The sequence below is a fragment of the Rutidosis leptorrhynchoides genome, chromosome 2, assembly GCF_046630445.1.
Source record: "Rutidosis leptorrhynchoides isolate AG116_Rl617_1_P2 chromosome 2, CSIRO_AGI_Rlap_v1, whole genome shotgun sequence".
In the NCBI taxonomy this organism is placed as follows: Eukaryota; Viridiplantae; Streptophyta; class Magnoliopsida; order Asterales; family Asteraceae; genus Rutidosis; species Rutidosis leptorrhynchoides.
Genome location: NC_092334.1, coordinates 83,093,137 through 83,109,114, shown reverse-complemented (window position 1 = coordinate 83,109,114; position 15,978 = coordinate 83,093,137). Strand labels below are relative to the sequence as shown.

Sequence of the window (15,978 nt, the reverse complement as noted above, 5' to 3'; positions counted from 1 at the left end):
GATGTATAAACGACGGACCACTAGCGCGAAAAAGTCTTATAAACTACTGTGGTGTTATTTTGAATACAGACCTATACTTTCTTTGCATATTATGTAGCGTTTAACCTCAAGACCTTTACAACATTACAGAAGGGCTGTAGCTAAAATACTTTAATGAATAAAACAATTGAAACTAAATTGTACTTTGATAAAAGTACATCAAACTAAATTGTACATGCAACAATAATCTGATGATCATCAGCTAAATTATACTTTGATAAACACAGCATGTATTATTATTATTATACAGAATAAAACACAATAGTTCACCTACTTTTTACATTACTCAAAAATTAACAAAAATGTTTCTTGTTGTGCAGCAATTTAAGGTGGATAACCTACATTTCCTGTTCTATGACAAACACCACCATTTGTTATTAACAAACTAGACCTCGATATTAAATGCATAATCAGATACACCAAGGTTTAAAAGCAAAAGAGATATCAAGTCATTAAAAAGAAAAATGTACCAATGTCGCTAATGCTACAAGCTAATTAGCAATCAGTTCAGTCTTTTGTCTTTGATGATTATCACTTATCCAGTTGAGAACATCCGAACAATCCTCTTGGTTGATGAAAACCCTGTATATGCTAAGGGTCAGTTTAGTTAAGAAATAATAGGTAAAGTGAGAGGTGGCAATATGGGTGGGTTGGAGGGTTGTATAACAGCTCAAAACATGACCTTTTTAGTTTGAGTCAAATGTGCTCTGTCAAGTTGGGTTGACCCATTAACACTATTTTGTCCATTCTGTGAAAACGTTTTTATATATAATTAAGTGTGGTTGATTATGATTAAAAACTCAGATATCTTACAGGTACACTACAGATACTTGAATGAAGTGACACAGTATATAGTGTATGCGGAAAAAATACACTTATACACCCATTACTTTAATAGATAATATAATATAATTATTTGACCCATTTGACATAAAAAACAACCCATATTAACCCACTCAAAATGAAGATGTTTCAGAATGCCTTATGGTAAAAACAATGGCTAAATTATCAAGTTCATACCCTCGCTTAGTTCGATATGTTTTTAGTTGTGCAATTTCTCGTGGATCTGACATATCTTTATCCATTGCAAGTGAACGAGGAACGACCAGTTTCCCCGTTTGATTATGATACACGTTATATATAAAATTTAGTACCTCTTCCTGCATATATATAAAATTTAGTACCTCTTCCTGCAAACAAGTATAACTTAGAGACTATAAGATTTAAGAAATGAAAAATCAAGAGCTGAAGTTTAAAGAACAAAAGGCATACAAGGGGTCTTGAGGCATCAATCCAATGATATATTGGCTCATTGCGAAACCATGTTAGTTGTCGTTTGGCAAAATTCCTACAAAACTGAACTGTAAGGAGAAATAATATTGATTGTACAAGTGAAATAAATTTAACACGATGATGTCGTATAGTATTAAGAGGTAAATAAAAGAAAGAAATAAATACCTTGACGCTTTCTGAAATTCAGATAGAAAAGAATAAAATTCATGCGTTGAACTTCTACCCCCTTGTTGTTCACAATTTAGAAGGTATTCCATAGCCTGCACTAGTTTGTCATTAAATCGTTATCCTCAATTGTGTCTTTCATATTGGCTCATAATAAATTATTATTATAATTATTCGCTCTTGGGGGACAGCGGGTGGTAGTTTACAGCTTGTGAGAGAGTCTTTGGCAGAGGATTCTCCTATTTTGTCAGTGGTTGATGATGAGGGCCTTGATTTGGAACAGCGTAATATCAAACAGTGTCGTAGGAAGATTTGTGATGGCCATTACACCGCTGCAGCTCGTGTTCTTTCTTCATCAGGCGTTGCTCCTTATAATGATGCCACACTTGCGGATTTACAGTCTAAGCACCCTTCCTCTATAGCTCCATCATTGCCTGATATGCCGGTTGATCACATTCATCTCGTTACGACTTCTTCTGTTGTTTTGGGTCAGATTAAAAGTTTTCCTCGTGGCACATCATGTGGTAGGGATGGTTTGCGTGCTCAACACCTTATGGATTGCTTGAGTGGTGCTGCTGTGGCAGTCTCAGATGAGTTGGTTGACTCAATTACCGGGGTGGTTAATCTCTTTCTAGCTGGAAGGTGCCCTATGGAATTAGGAGAGTATATAGCTAGTGCTCCCCTCACACCACTTGTCAAGCCCGGTGGTGGTATTCGTCCTATAGCTGTGGGTACTGTTTGGCGACGTCTTGTTTCGAAGGTTGGCGCTGCTATGGTTGGCCAGTCATTGGGAAGTTACTTCGATGGTCTTCAATTTGGTGTTGGTGTTTCTTCAGGTGGTGAGGCCATTCTTCATGCTGTGAATCGGTTGATTGAGGATCGTGGTTCTGATGTTGGCCTTTCGATGTTATTAGTTGATTTTCAGAATGCATTCAATCTAGTTGATCGTACGGTCATGTTATGTGAAGTTCGTCGCCTTTGTCCGAGCATTTCTCAGTGGGTTGAATTTTGCTACTCTAATCCAGCCAGATTGTATTATGGGGACCACACCTTATGGTCTTCTCAGGGGGTGCAACAGGGTGATCCCCTTGGTCCGCTACTTTTTGCTTTGGTCTTACAACCCTTGGTTTCTAAAATCAGAGATAATTTTGAGGTATGTCTTCAGGCGTGGTATTTGGATGATGGCACTATTATTGGGGACACTTTGGTGGTGGGGAAGGTTTTGGATTTGATTATGGAGGACGGGCCTCGTTTTGGGCTACATCTCAACGTTGAAAAAACTGAAATTTTCTGGCCTACGGAGGACCCTCGCAGCAGGCTCGTAGGTGTCTTTCCTCCTAATATTGCTCGACCTTTAAATGGTGTTAAGTTGCTTGGGGCACCCGCTAGTTCCGATCCTGGGTTTATTGGTGATCTTGTGATGCAAAGGGTGACCAAGTCCATTGCGCTTATGGATAAGGTTGCTAAGCTTGATGATCCTCAGTGTGAGTTGTTGTTGCTTAGGGCATGTACTGGAGTTTCTAAACTCTACTTTTCCTTGCGTACTTGTCCTCCTAGTATATTTGAGGCGGCTCAACGCGCTTTCGATGGAGCCCTTCGATCTTCCTTGGAGCGTATTGTTACTGCTTCAGGGCCTGGGTTTGGTGATTGGCAGTGGCGGCTTGCCACCTTGCCATTTGCATTTGGAGGGCTTGGTGTTTATTCTGCGGGAGATGTTCGTCATTATGCTTTCCTTGCATCTCGATTACAGTCTGTTGGGTTGCAGACCAAGCTCCTACGACATGCTGGTATTGTTGGTCTTGGTCGTGCTTTCGAAGATGCTTTGGGTCTGTTTAATCAAACGGTTGGGTTTGATTTTTTGGGTAATCAGAGTGAGGTCGCTGCCCCAATACTCATGAAGAAATTGGCAGTTGTTTATTTCACAAAGGTTACCGCTTCTGCAGAATCCACTTTTTCCTTATCTCCACGACAATCGGCATTGTGGAAATCACAACAGGGGGATCACACCTCTGCTTGGCTAAGGGCAGTCCCTATTTTGGGGTTGGGTCAGACGATGAACGCAAAGACTTACCGATGTGTGTTGTGTTACCGGTTGGGTGTTCCTTTGTTCTCTGTCTCGACGGCATGCTCTGTCTGTTCACGGGTTTTTCATGGGGATTTTTTCGGGGATCACGCGGTGTCTTGTGCTGGTATGGTGGGTATTAAGCATCGACATAATGTTGTTCGGGATTCCCTTGTTGATGTTTGTTATCGATCTGGGATTTCAGCGAGAAAGGAGGTTGACATTGGGTTGTCTGGAGGGAACGACAGGGCCCTCAGACCTGCAGATGTGTTACTTTATTCCTGGGATCGTGGTCGTGATGTTTGTGTTGACCTGACAGGGTCTTCTCCTTTGACACAGTCTGGGCTTTCTAACTTCGTGCCTGGACGTGCTGTGGTTGATGCGGCTCGTCGGAAGCGGGACAAGTACGAATCTAGCTGTCAGGCGATTGGTTATGGTTTCATTCCTTTCTCATTTTCTTCGCTTGGGGAATTAGAGAAGGAGGCTGTTTCTTTGCTAAAGCGGGTTCAGAAGATTTCGATGGCGCAAGATATTGGTGCCGGTGCTGCTGCTCATATTTTTACTAGGATAGGTTTTGCTATTGCTAGAGGTGTGGGGGCCCAGATTGTCTCTAGGCTTCCCACTAATTTTTTGTAAGTTTTAAAACTTTTAAGTTAATATAATTTCCATTTCCATAATAATAATAATAATAATAATAATAATAATAATATAATAATAATAATAATATAATAATAATAATAATAATAATAATAATAATATTATTATTATTATTATTATTATTATTATTATTATTATTATTATTATTATTATTATTATTATTATTATTATTATTATTATTATTATTATTATTATTATTATTATTATTATTATTATTATTATTATAATTTACAAGCAGTAACTATTAGAGGTGCATCTTTTATCCAGATCCATAATTTCATAGGATTAGAATATTTTTTAGGGATGTGATATATGATAAGGAGAACAGAGCAAAAACGAATTAACACAAACGTATATCTGTCTTTTCAAACGTGAACATACTAAAAATAATTTCTGAAATATGTATAATATGAACAGTAAACATGTATTAGTGTATTACACGAAAAACACGTACATAACGTGAGAAAAGTATACCTGTCTGTAACCTATAGCTCGGGTAGCAGAATTTGTATTTGGCTGAAGACCCATATCAAGAAGCCATCTTGCCTCAGACAAAATGCCCTTGTCTCCTGTTTATATAACACGAGAACCAAAATATAATAAGCATTTACTGTAAGGAAATCCAAAAGCTACAAATATAACTACATCTTTAAGGTTTATGCCATGGAAGACTTTGCACCGTCTAGTATGTGATAATCCTAAATTTTACCTGAAATCATATCTTCACACCGAAAGTCAATTGCCCTATAGAGATCCGTTCTTGACGTTGAAAGAAAGAAGCAAATAAATTCATAATCCAAATCCTTATGCTTTTGATCCAGGATGACATCAGCAGAGACATCAATGCTAATGTCTGTTGAATGTGAATCAACTTTTCCTTTATGAGAATCATACGGTATTGGGAAAGCAGATGGAGGTAACCCAGTAGCCTGCATTATCAAACATGAGCATTCAATATCCAAAACTACCACATGGTATTTTACATTTTAATAAACGCACGATACGGTTTTAAAAATGTCAAGTTAGTTCACATATTTTAATTGTCAAACTATTAGCTAGATAAACTTCAAGGATTTGACATAACCCTTATCAAGTAGATGATGCCAGATACACATACACTTAAGACTCCAATATGGTTTTTTTTTTTTTTTTTTTTTTTTTTTTTAATCTCTAACGGGTATAATTATGAAGTTTGTATTATAAATGTGCACAAAAACCTCATACATCATTTAATTCAACAAATCAGATTAGCATTAAAATAATACTAAAGTAATAAGACTAACAAATTGTACTCATAATTGATCCAAATATTTGGCACCTGTTTTGACCAGTACAAAAAAAAAAAAAAAAAAAAAAAAAAAAAAAAAAAAAATTCATGTTTTAACCTGTTACCTAAGTAACTAACCCGCCCACTTTGGCATCTCTACCAGAATCACACATCATACGGTACACCTTTTATCTATTAACCACGTGCATTCATACAATAATAACATCATTATGTATAAGGAAACATTGAGAAGGCTTATTTGTAGTTAACTGACCTTGATGATTTCAAGCTTGCGACGTAAACGATACCAATCATTGGAAGGTAAAGATTGAGCACTTGGATCACCTGCTTTGCAGACCAACTGCACAGCAGCATCCCAATCGTATCTTCTCTCAAAATTAGCAAGTTCAGTTTGCACTTGCAAACTGATCTCTGGAGTGGCCTTTGGAACATCTGGCTTCCCATATATAAACCTTATACACGATCAAAACACAAAGTCTCACAAACCATAAATCTAGTTTCAACAGAATTTAAAAGTTTAAAGCCTCAATTGAAATATACCATCTTAAGTACAATCCAGTCCCTCCAGTAACTATAGGAACACGACCTCTATTAAGAATATCTTTTGTAGCTTGCCTTCCGTCATCATAAAAGTTCCCAGCAGAATAATCTGATTAATAAGGGCTTCAACTTAGATTGTGTATGAAAAACAACGATCAACAGCAAATTTCAAAGAATATAATATATACCTTCAGTAGGGTGCAATATGTCAATTAAATGATGTGGTACTTCCTGAAAAATGTGGTACATTAATAAAACATTATATATGCACATCTAATTACATCATTGGTAAAATAAATTATATTCGCAAGGATATTGAAAGTTTATTTTAGCTCAGTCATACCTGTCTTTCACTATAGTAAGGTTTTGCAGATCCAACATCAAGGCCTTGATAAACCTGTGCCATAACAAACACAATTTTGACCTAATCTACTAAACTAAAAGCTAACCATACACTACATCACTAACATTATAAAAATTAATAGTCAATTCTAATATCCTTATCTAGAGCAGCAAATGATTTAAGCTATAATCGATCACAATTAGGACTTAAATTTAATCTAGTCCGAGCTTAAAAACTAAGGTTGCAATAACTAATTTTAACTGGCTAGTATGAAGCTTTTCAAGCCCTAAATAAACTCTAAATAATCGTAATGTAAGCATGTAAATACCTGAACCGAATCTGCGCTAATGATTTCTCCGTTAAGTTTTTTAGATAGTTCTAATGCGAGCCTGCTTTTGCCGGCACCGGTTGGACCGGATATGACTATTACTTTTTCCTTTTTCTTGGAAGCAGAGCACTCGAAAGTGGTAAACAGGCGTCTCCGGCGGCGTAAGAAGAAGGAAGGACGAAGGAATGAGGTCTCCGACGGTGAATAAGGTAGCCGGAGGCAACCCGTGCTAAACCTTCCGGTGAGGATGTTCATTTGCTGATAAATAAGTCAGGCGTCGTCTTAGACAAATTAATTTCATATCATTATTTTTATCTTGGAATATTGGATATAGCATAGCAAAATGTCACAGGCTTAATGAACGTTAATAAGCCCAAAAAAATTCAGGTAAACTAAATACGTATTACTTTTTAGATTGATATACTGTATTATTTATTATCTTCGAATTTTGGATAATGCATAGTAAAATGCCACAGGCTTAATGAACCATAATAAATCCCAAAAATTCATGTAAACTAAATACGTATTAATTGTTAAATTTTTAAATTGATAAATTCTATTGGGTTAGTAAAAAATTTGTTAAATATTGGATAGATTAGTTAAATTCCAAAAAATTCTATGTGAACTTATATACTACATTGGTCAAGGTGCTGCATTTGATATTACTCTTATAGCACAAGTTAGCCAAACTCTATTATTAAATAAAACTATTTAATGGGTAGGATCATGCTGTTACAAAATAAAAGGAAAAAGGTAAGAGCACGAGGTGTCCGTATCTCTTTGCCAAAGTCCATTTTAGTGTCGAAAATGGACTTTGAAATTGATTAAAGTGGGGTGTCGTTCAGTATGAATTTCAGTGTCTATTTCAGGGTCGATTTTAGTTGTGGATCAATAGGAAAATAGAATAATTAAAAAAGAAAAAAAAATAGTTGAAACCACTGTCGGAGGGGAGACGGTGGCCAACGACCCCGAAATCGACATTGAGCCAGTATCCAATTTCTTCCGGTGTCCTTAGTCAACTGTAAAATCGACGACGGATATCGTGAGCTCTAATGAATGCCCTATGAGCACATAAGAGCATAGGGTGTCCGTAGTCCATTTCCGTGTCTATTTTCATTGTCCAAAATGGAAGCAGAAGTTGACTGACTGACATGGGTAGAGGTGTCTCTAGTGTCAATTTCAATGTGTATTTTTATATTTTATTTTTTAATTATTTTTTAAAATGTTTTTTTATTAATTTTGAAACAGAAAAAACTTTCATTAATAAATATTTAAAAGCTTTACACTTATAATAAAAACATTAAATAGATTACCCTAATTTTTTTGTTTTTTTGCCCCAAAATAAAACTTGTAGCCCAAAGTTAAAACAAAATTATGCCCATTTATCTAAACATAAACTACTTCTTCTACATATCAGCTTCCAAAATTCAATAACAGCACACCACTTCCAAGTTCCAACCTGAAAAAAAAAAAAAAAAAAAAAAAAAAAAAAAAAAAAAAAGATTAAAGGGTCCATCACATAGATTAACGGCTATAATTTGAAAAATAAAAAGAGCAACGGTTGAAAAAAGCAGCGTCTTGTACAGTGGGGACGACGGCGGGCCGGTGTCGACCGACGGTCGATACCGGCGTCGATTTTGGACGACAACAAGGAGGGACTGCGGACACCGCATGCTCTAAGCACCATCGATAAAGTATAAGTTTTCAAAATTAGTGTAATTTGTAATTAATATTTATGTATGAATAAAAAAAAGAGTTTATTAAATAAATTTTAAGTCAAAATTGGAAACTTTAATCGTTTTTAATCATCCTTTTCTTGTGCCTCCTGGCACAAGTTAGCCAAACCCTATAATTAATAGAAATGGGCAATCCTGAGCTAAATCACGTTTTAAATAAAACGGATTATGTAGTTACAAAATAAAATCATTTGGTAACATAATAAGAGACATCTGAAAACAGCAAACAAATTACATTGAAAGTACTTTTTTGTGATCAAATCACTTTCGTGGGATATGGTATTGTTGATGTAATTGTTTGTGACCCCAGCTGACCCATTTCGACATGGCTTATAACATTAGTCAGTTTGACCCAAACTCAATTGATTTCTAACCCACTCATTTTACAACCTCAGTTACTACAATGTGGCACATGACCACTATCAGTATTAAACTTATCTCAAGATCGGAAGCAACTAAAAAGGAAGACTTGAATGTACCTAATTTCCCATCAAAACTTATGCCTTTTGGCACATTATAAAGGTTAACTGTACAATTATAGTAGCTCCAAGTAAAAACTACAATCGCATATAACGATAATGAGGTAGGATGATTATAAAGATAAACATATACTAAAATCCAAGATACAAGATTAAAACTTTTAACTATTAACTGCATACGAAATATCCACAATTTGCTTAACATACTTAAAAGAAAACCTTCAATAAACGACCATTTGTACTTTAAACTAAGAAATAAAAAGAGGCGACGTAATTTTCAACACTCATCTCACTTTAATCTGCAGAAATACGAAGCAATTAAACACTGAAGAACAAAAAGTTATCTATACGAGCTCCCAATCAGAGTTGATTAGCTTTTGTGCAGGTGATTTTAGTATACTCTCTTCTATTAGTTGGCTTAAATCCTCATCATACGATATTGGTATCTTCTTCTTTCTCAGCATGAAAGCATTAGTTATCATTTTCTGCCAGAGACAATAAACAGCGCTCACGTTAGATAATAATTATTGTAGACGATGAAAATAAAAACTAATCACACACTTAAACTCTCATAATTATATGAATTACATTATTTACATTGAAGCAATATAGCAAATTAAAATTCATCTATATCAATAATTAGTCAATAAATTGAAAGAGGATAGTTATTCATGACCTAAAGTTTAAAATAGGTTGAAATCATGCAACCTGATACGATTGTAATAACCTGTATACGTCATACGTGACTGCATTACATTTTTTTCTTTTTTGATATTAAATTAAAGGATGAATTTTATTAACTTATTATTCATTATTAATCACTATACTTAATAAAATTTAGAGAAAGACTGAGAAGTTGTACCTTGTAAGACTTGATTTTTGAACTGGGAAACGAAAGAAGTTTTCCTCTTTCGACAGGAACACAACTTTCGACGGGCTGTTTTTCAGGCGACAAAGCAACTTTGTCCATTTTATGGTCTTCAAAATCAACGCCTGAAAATCCAGTCAAAGTTGACTTAATCAGCACACAATTAGAATCTGTAAAACAGTCCAAGAAACTATTTGCCATATACAATTGCTTTCCTTTCCAGAATTGTTTAGATTAAAAACTATATTCAATTTCTAAAAACATTATTATGTACAACAACATAAACATTCTAATGAGCTTAAATATTCAATACCAGAAAAAAGGTACCGATGTATTCTCACTGTATCAACATTGAGACTTACGATTTTGTTCACGGATTCTTAACAGATGCCAAAGTCTTGAATAATGGAAGTAAAAAGAGAATAATTTTTTTTTCTTAATCTGTGAAATAGAGGCGTACCAGTTTCGGAGATAGACATGGTAGAACCTACATTATTGCAATCACCGCCAACAACTGTGTAGGACCCACACATCGAGAAACCATGCGACGACACAGAGATCGAATCCCCTAATTCAGTAGGATTGCAGTTAATTTCATCCGTTTCCCCAGTTAAGTGTTCAGATGCTGAATTTGATGACTTAATTAATTTCTGAGGTAAAATAACTGCACTTTCCAATTCAGATGATTTGTGAGTAATTGAATTATCCGAATCGTTTTCAGGTTCACAGATACTGAAAAACCTTTTATTTTCTTCCAAATTTGGAAATTTATCACCTTCAATCTTTTTGTCAGCGCTCGATTTCAGATCAACTGTATTTGATATATTATTATCTGAGAATTCACCACACTGTTTCTCGTCGCATTCCAATTCATCAATATCCCAATCAGCATCTTGAAATACCGAACCATCAGTAACTGAACTTGAATCACTAATAATTTCATCTTCTTCCGATTTGTTATCAAAATAATTCTCTGAAAGTTTATTTAAAATCTTATCAGCTAAATCAACATCATACTTTTTCTCAGTGCATCCACTGTACAAAGCTGAATCAGACGCGTTCATAATTTTAGAAAAACTAAGATCTTCAAGACTCTCTGTAAAATATTTTCGATGAACTTGAATAACCTTATCCAAATTCTTCTTTATTGAACTATCATCTTCCTCAACAGATGGCTCACTAAATTCAGAGGTTATTTGCTCGAGACAATTTTCTGTAGGAACCAAAGTAGCCTCGGTTATATCATTTATATTACTGTCAACTGTGTTTTCATTAACGGCCACAGTGGAACTTTTCGAGATCTCAACTGAATCGGTTAAATTTGAACTTTTCGAGATCTCAACTGAATCGGTTAAATTTGAATCGGTTAAATTTAAATCTGTATCCCTTAGTGGGATTTCTTGCACAGCCTCAGCATACAACTTCTTCACACTCTCACTAACACGTCCATAATATGAAACCGGTTCCTGGAAATAAAGAAGAAAATTCAAAACCACACGATAATAATGCAAAATCAAATCAAAATCATCGAGTTTTTCTGCATGTTATGTATTGCATTAATTTAAAAAAAAAAGAAAATATTGAAAGCATTAAAATAACAAACCTTGAATTCTTCAAGGCCCTCCCAAAAAGACCCGATCCTTTGGAACAAGCTGTTGATCCATCTTTCGCACTCGTACATCTCATCCATTGTGAACTTGTACTACCAAGCAGAAATAAAACCAAGACCGTGAGTCCGTATTATAAATAAACAATCTATAAAGCAGTGAACTTTTTTCACTAGAGGCGAATTTTTTTTAAAAGCGTTCACATTCACTGCAACTTTTTTTGGGCAAAATATGGAGGCTTTGGGGCAAAATATGGAGGCTTTGGTGGAAAAATATGCAGACTTTGGGGCAGAACAGGGAGTCTTCGGGGGCAAAATATGAAAATCCAAAAATTTTAAGCCTGAAAATTTCAAATCCACCGATTGCGGGCGCCCCAACCTGCCCTACTCTGTTTCCGCCCCTACCTATGTATTTATTCATATAATGATATTTTTGTTTGATAATTACAGATTTACAGTACAGCTAAAAAAGATTACTAAACCTGTTTTCTCAAAAAACATGATCATCTATAAGGCAACAATTATATAATCAGACTAGTGTATGTAACCTACAACAACTCATTATTACCTATCAAACCTATAGATATACATGATAAATACATAAACACACAATTCAATTCAATTCAATTCAATTCAATCAAATCAAATACAAAGTACTCCCTTTTTGAGTTATTGTCTAGTGAAAACCTTACTTTTATTTGTTCAATTTGATCACTCAATTTTTTTAATTTAAAAGCAACATATACTGACAAACAACTAAAACATGCGCGCGTATTTATAATCATACGGATTGCTTACAATTATTGTTTCTAACATTAGCTATAAAATCACATTAAAGTCTGCTGCAAAAAAAAAAAAAATTTGTAGAAGATGTAACAAGTAATAATGACAGTTAAGAAACCCTACCGGAATCGGAGAAGCAGAAAACACGTTAACCGGCGAAGTGAAGACACAAACGCCGGTGTTGTGGAGGTTCGCGGCAACAGGGTTTTCGAGGGTATTTCGATGCAACGTGTGTGAGTGAATGAATGAATATATATAGGACTGATTGATTAATTAATTAGTTTAATGATTAATTAATTAATTAGTTTAATGATTAATTAATAAATAATTACATGTAAACCCTTAATAAATTTATAATTTTCACGTGCGTATGATCAACATTTGAAAATTTGAAAAAGGTAAAGTGTGTTTGCAATCGGTAATTGGTAATTACAGTAGTAATTAGTAGTCTTTATTAATTGTAATCAGCTAATTTTACGGTTGTATACCTAAGTTATTGGTTTTAAGCACGATTTAAATAAGTTAAGTTTTGTTATCTTGTGGCATAAGGCACAAAATAACATTGATTATCAAACTCACACTTTCCAAATTAAAACAGAATCAAATCAAGATAAATATGGAAGCTGTGTATTAATTGTATAATCTAAGTGAATAAGGAAATCGAAACTTAATTAATTTACTTCTTATCTTGTTACACAAGATAGACAAATCAATAAGGAATAATAAGGATAGTTTTAACCGGGGTGAATGAATGATTTTAATGTGTAAAGTAGTTTTTTTTTTTTTTTTTTTTTTAAGGCAAGTAGTCGGCATCGAATACACTCATTTGCTATGTATATACGCGCTTTCGGAAAAAAAAATCCGAATTAAATTGCAGGAACTCGATCCTTAAATCATCCCGAAGAGCTGTAAAGTGATTCTACTATAATAAAAAATATAAATAATAAGTATAAAGAATGGGTGGTGATCTTTACACCACTAGAATTTGACCATACACCACTAATATAAATATTTTGACGACTATGCCCTTACTATGCTAGCATAAATTAAATTACTATTTTTATGGCTCTAAAAATTAAAACTCCGTATTCTTTCTGCTCTATTCCTATGTCGTAGGACTAAAATCAACCTTAAAACAAGCCAGTTTGGCCTTGTGCCTCTTTTTTAATATTATAGCCTATCAAAAAAAAAAAAAGGGACTAAAATCAACCAAAAACACTTCTTCACGATTAAGGACAGACTTAATTAGGGTAGATTGGATATAGGGGTAGAAAACATCCGCTGTTGTATTATTCGTTCATATCCGACAAAACTCCATAAACATATACGCACCATGTCACGCATCAACACGTATTTATGGATGAACATATATGTTCAATAATAAATTGAACGCTTAAGATTTCAAAATAGAAATATTAAAACATACTCAGTAATAAACATGTTCTCTATGGAGATATTGAAAAGTATCTACACATATATATGGATATTAGTATTCGTAAGGAAGAAAAAGTAGGTGTTATAATTCAGTAGGCTTATAACTACCTTTAGTGGTTTGATTCTTGATTAAGAATACTAATAATGAAGTGTAAGAACAAATATGATAATGGAGAGAAAGAAGGAAACACTTTGTAAGTGTGAGAAATGGTGCAAGTGTTTTAGCTTGCAATACATGGCTATTTATACAAAAATAAAGCTACTCAATATTGACTAAGTATTAGTACAAAATTGACTATCCACATATAAATAATATTTTTATTATTATAACACTCCCCCTTGGATATCAATTTTGTTTTATTGAAGATCAACTATAAGTTACTGCCTCGTTAAAAACTTTGCTAAAGAAAACCCAGTGGGAAAAAACTTTAGCTAAGGGAAAAAGAGTGCAGCATGGAGTTGACTCCCCCTCAAGTAGACATCATTGAGTCGTCACATCTTTTGAACTTGACTCGTGCCAATATTGTGAACATGTGTTCTGGAAATAGCAGTTGACGGTGCTTTGGTATAAAGATCAGCAGAGTTGTTGATTGAACATATCTCATTTCAATCTGGTTGGCCTTTATGAGATCTTGATTATATGAGAAGAATCTGAGGTTTTCATCTTAAACTGTATCATCTAAATCTTTTATGTACAAGTTTAGCCCGTGTAATTTGTCTACAGTCTCCTTCATGGTTAGCTCAATGTTGTTTCAATTCATATTCCCTTTCAGTCTTTTTCTAAGTTTTACCTACATACCGTTCTTTCCCATCAAACTTATGACCGCTAAGACCGTCTATGGCTTTAGCATCTTGTCTGCATTTATATTTTGTTCTGTCACTTTTGATACTCTTCTTTCATTTGTACTATGCAAGCTGCATTATCTTCATATATAGTTGTTGCTGAAGATAGTTGTTGGTCTTTTTATAGCGTTCTAGCCCATAAGAATCAATAATGATTTGTGTCATTGATCTCAACCAAACACATTTTCGAGTAGTTTCATATAATGCAATCACTTCGTCATGATTTGATGATGTTACAACAAGTGTTTGTTTTAAGAATGCCATGATTTTGTGGTACCTCCATTTAGGAATACATATTGAGTTTGAGATTTATCTTTATGAGGATTTGATTAGTGACCTACAATACATAATCAACCAAATCTTGTTTTGAAGCGTTAGAATAAAATAATTTTAAATCAGCAGTTCCTCAAGGGTATCAAAATATCTGCCTGATTGATAATGCTAAAAACGAACACATAATTCATAGCATTATTTCTCAAGAAAGACAAGCTTTTAGTTGCAATTGTTCTATTTACAAGTGATATTCGTTTAAATAATAAAAGGTGAAGACAAAAGACAGATTCGACGAATTGAAGACGCAAACGACTAAAAAGCTCAAAAGTACAAAGTACAATCAAAGTGGTTCAAATTATTGATGAGAAACGTCTCAAAATTACAAGAGTACAAGATGCGAAACGCAAAATACAAGATATTAAATTGTACGCAAGGACGTTCGAAAATCCGAAACCAGGACCAAAGTCAACTCTCAACGCTCGACGCAACGGACTAAAAATTACAAGTTAACTATGCACATAAATATAATATAATATTTAAATAATTCTTAAAATTATTTATATATTATATTTATTTATAAAAAAACCGTCGGCAGAAGAAACAAGCTCATGTGAGCTGGAAAAGCAGGCCATGCGATCGCATGGCCTGGCAGTTATAAAACCATGCGATCGCATGGAGGCCTTTTTCTGGCCACATGCCTATAAAAGGCAGGCTTTGCACGAACCTAAAACACATCTTTTTCTCTTCTCATTCATACATTTTAATTTTAATTTTAATTTTAATTTTAATTTTAATTTTAAATTCTAATAATAAGGGTATGTTAGCGAATGTTGTAAGGGTGTAAGTCGAAATTCTGTCCGTGTAACGCTACGCTATTTTTAATCACTGTAAGTTATGGTTAATGATATTTTTAATTTAATGTCTCGTAGCTAAGTTATTATTATGCTTATTTAATGCCGAAGTAATCGTGATGTTGGGCTAAATATTAAAATTCGGTAATTGAGCTTTGGACCATAATTGGGGTTTGGACAAAAGAACGACACTTGTGGAAATTAGACTATGGGCTATTAATGGGCTTTATATTAACTAAACGATACCTCATTAATTTAATATATAGACTTATAATTTGACGTATTTATATATAACCACGTACGCTTGACTGGGTACGGTGGGCGGGATATCTATAAATACCAATAATTGTTCATTTTACCGGACACGGAACTGGATTAATAGTTAATAGA

The 15,978-nt window shown here is 34.2% G+C and overlaps 2 protein-coding genes across 2 annotated transcripts; both read right to left on the bottom strand.

The window, feature by feature from the left end:
- Positions 1-259: 259 nt before the first annotated feature.
- LOC139891093 (tRNA dimethylallyltransferase 9) lies at positions 260-7,029 on the bottom strand. The gene is made up of 11 exons (XM_071874020.1): positions 6,716-7,029; positions 6,388-6,441; positions 6,233-6,275; positions 6,045-6,153; positions 5,758-5,956; positions 4,926-5,145; positions 4,691-4,785; positions 1,498-1,592; positions 1,312-1,387; positions 1,060-1,199; positions 260-621 (listed from the first exon to the last, which is right to left on the bottom strand). The coding sequence occupies exons 1-11, from the start codon at positions 6,968-6,970 to the stop codon at positions 531-533; spliced, it is 1,377 nt and encodes a 458-aa protein (XP_071730121.1). The 5' UTR covers positions 6,971-7,029; the 3' UTR covers positions 260-530.
- A 2,081-nt stretch (positions 7,030-9,110) lies between these two features.
- LOC139891092 (uncharacterized) lies at positions 9,111-12,390 on the bottom strand. The gene is made up of 5 exons (XM_071874019.1): positions 12,311-12,390; positions 11,402-11,500; positions 10,259-11,264; positions 9,793-9,923; positions 9,111-9,415 (listed from the first exon to the last, which is right to left on the bottom strand). The coding sequence occupies exons 2-5, from the start codon at positions 11,486-11,488 to the stop codon at positions 9,275-9,277; spliced, it is 1,365 nt and encodes a 454-aa protein (XP_071730120.1). The 5' UTR covers positions 11,489-11,500; positions 12,311-12,390; the 3' UTR covers positions 9,111-9,274.
- Between the last annotated feature and the right edge of the window lie 3,588 nt (positions 12,391-15,978).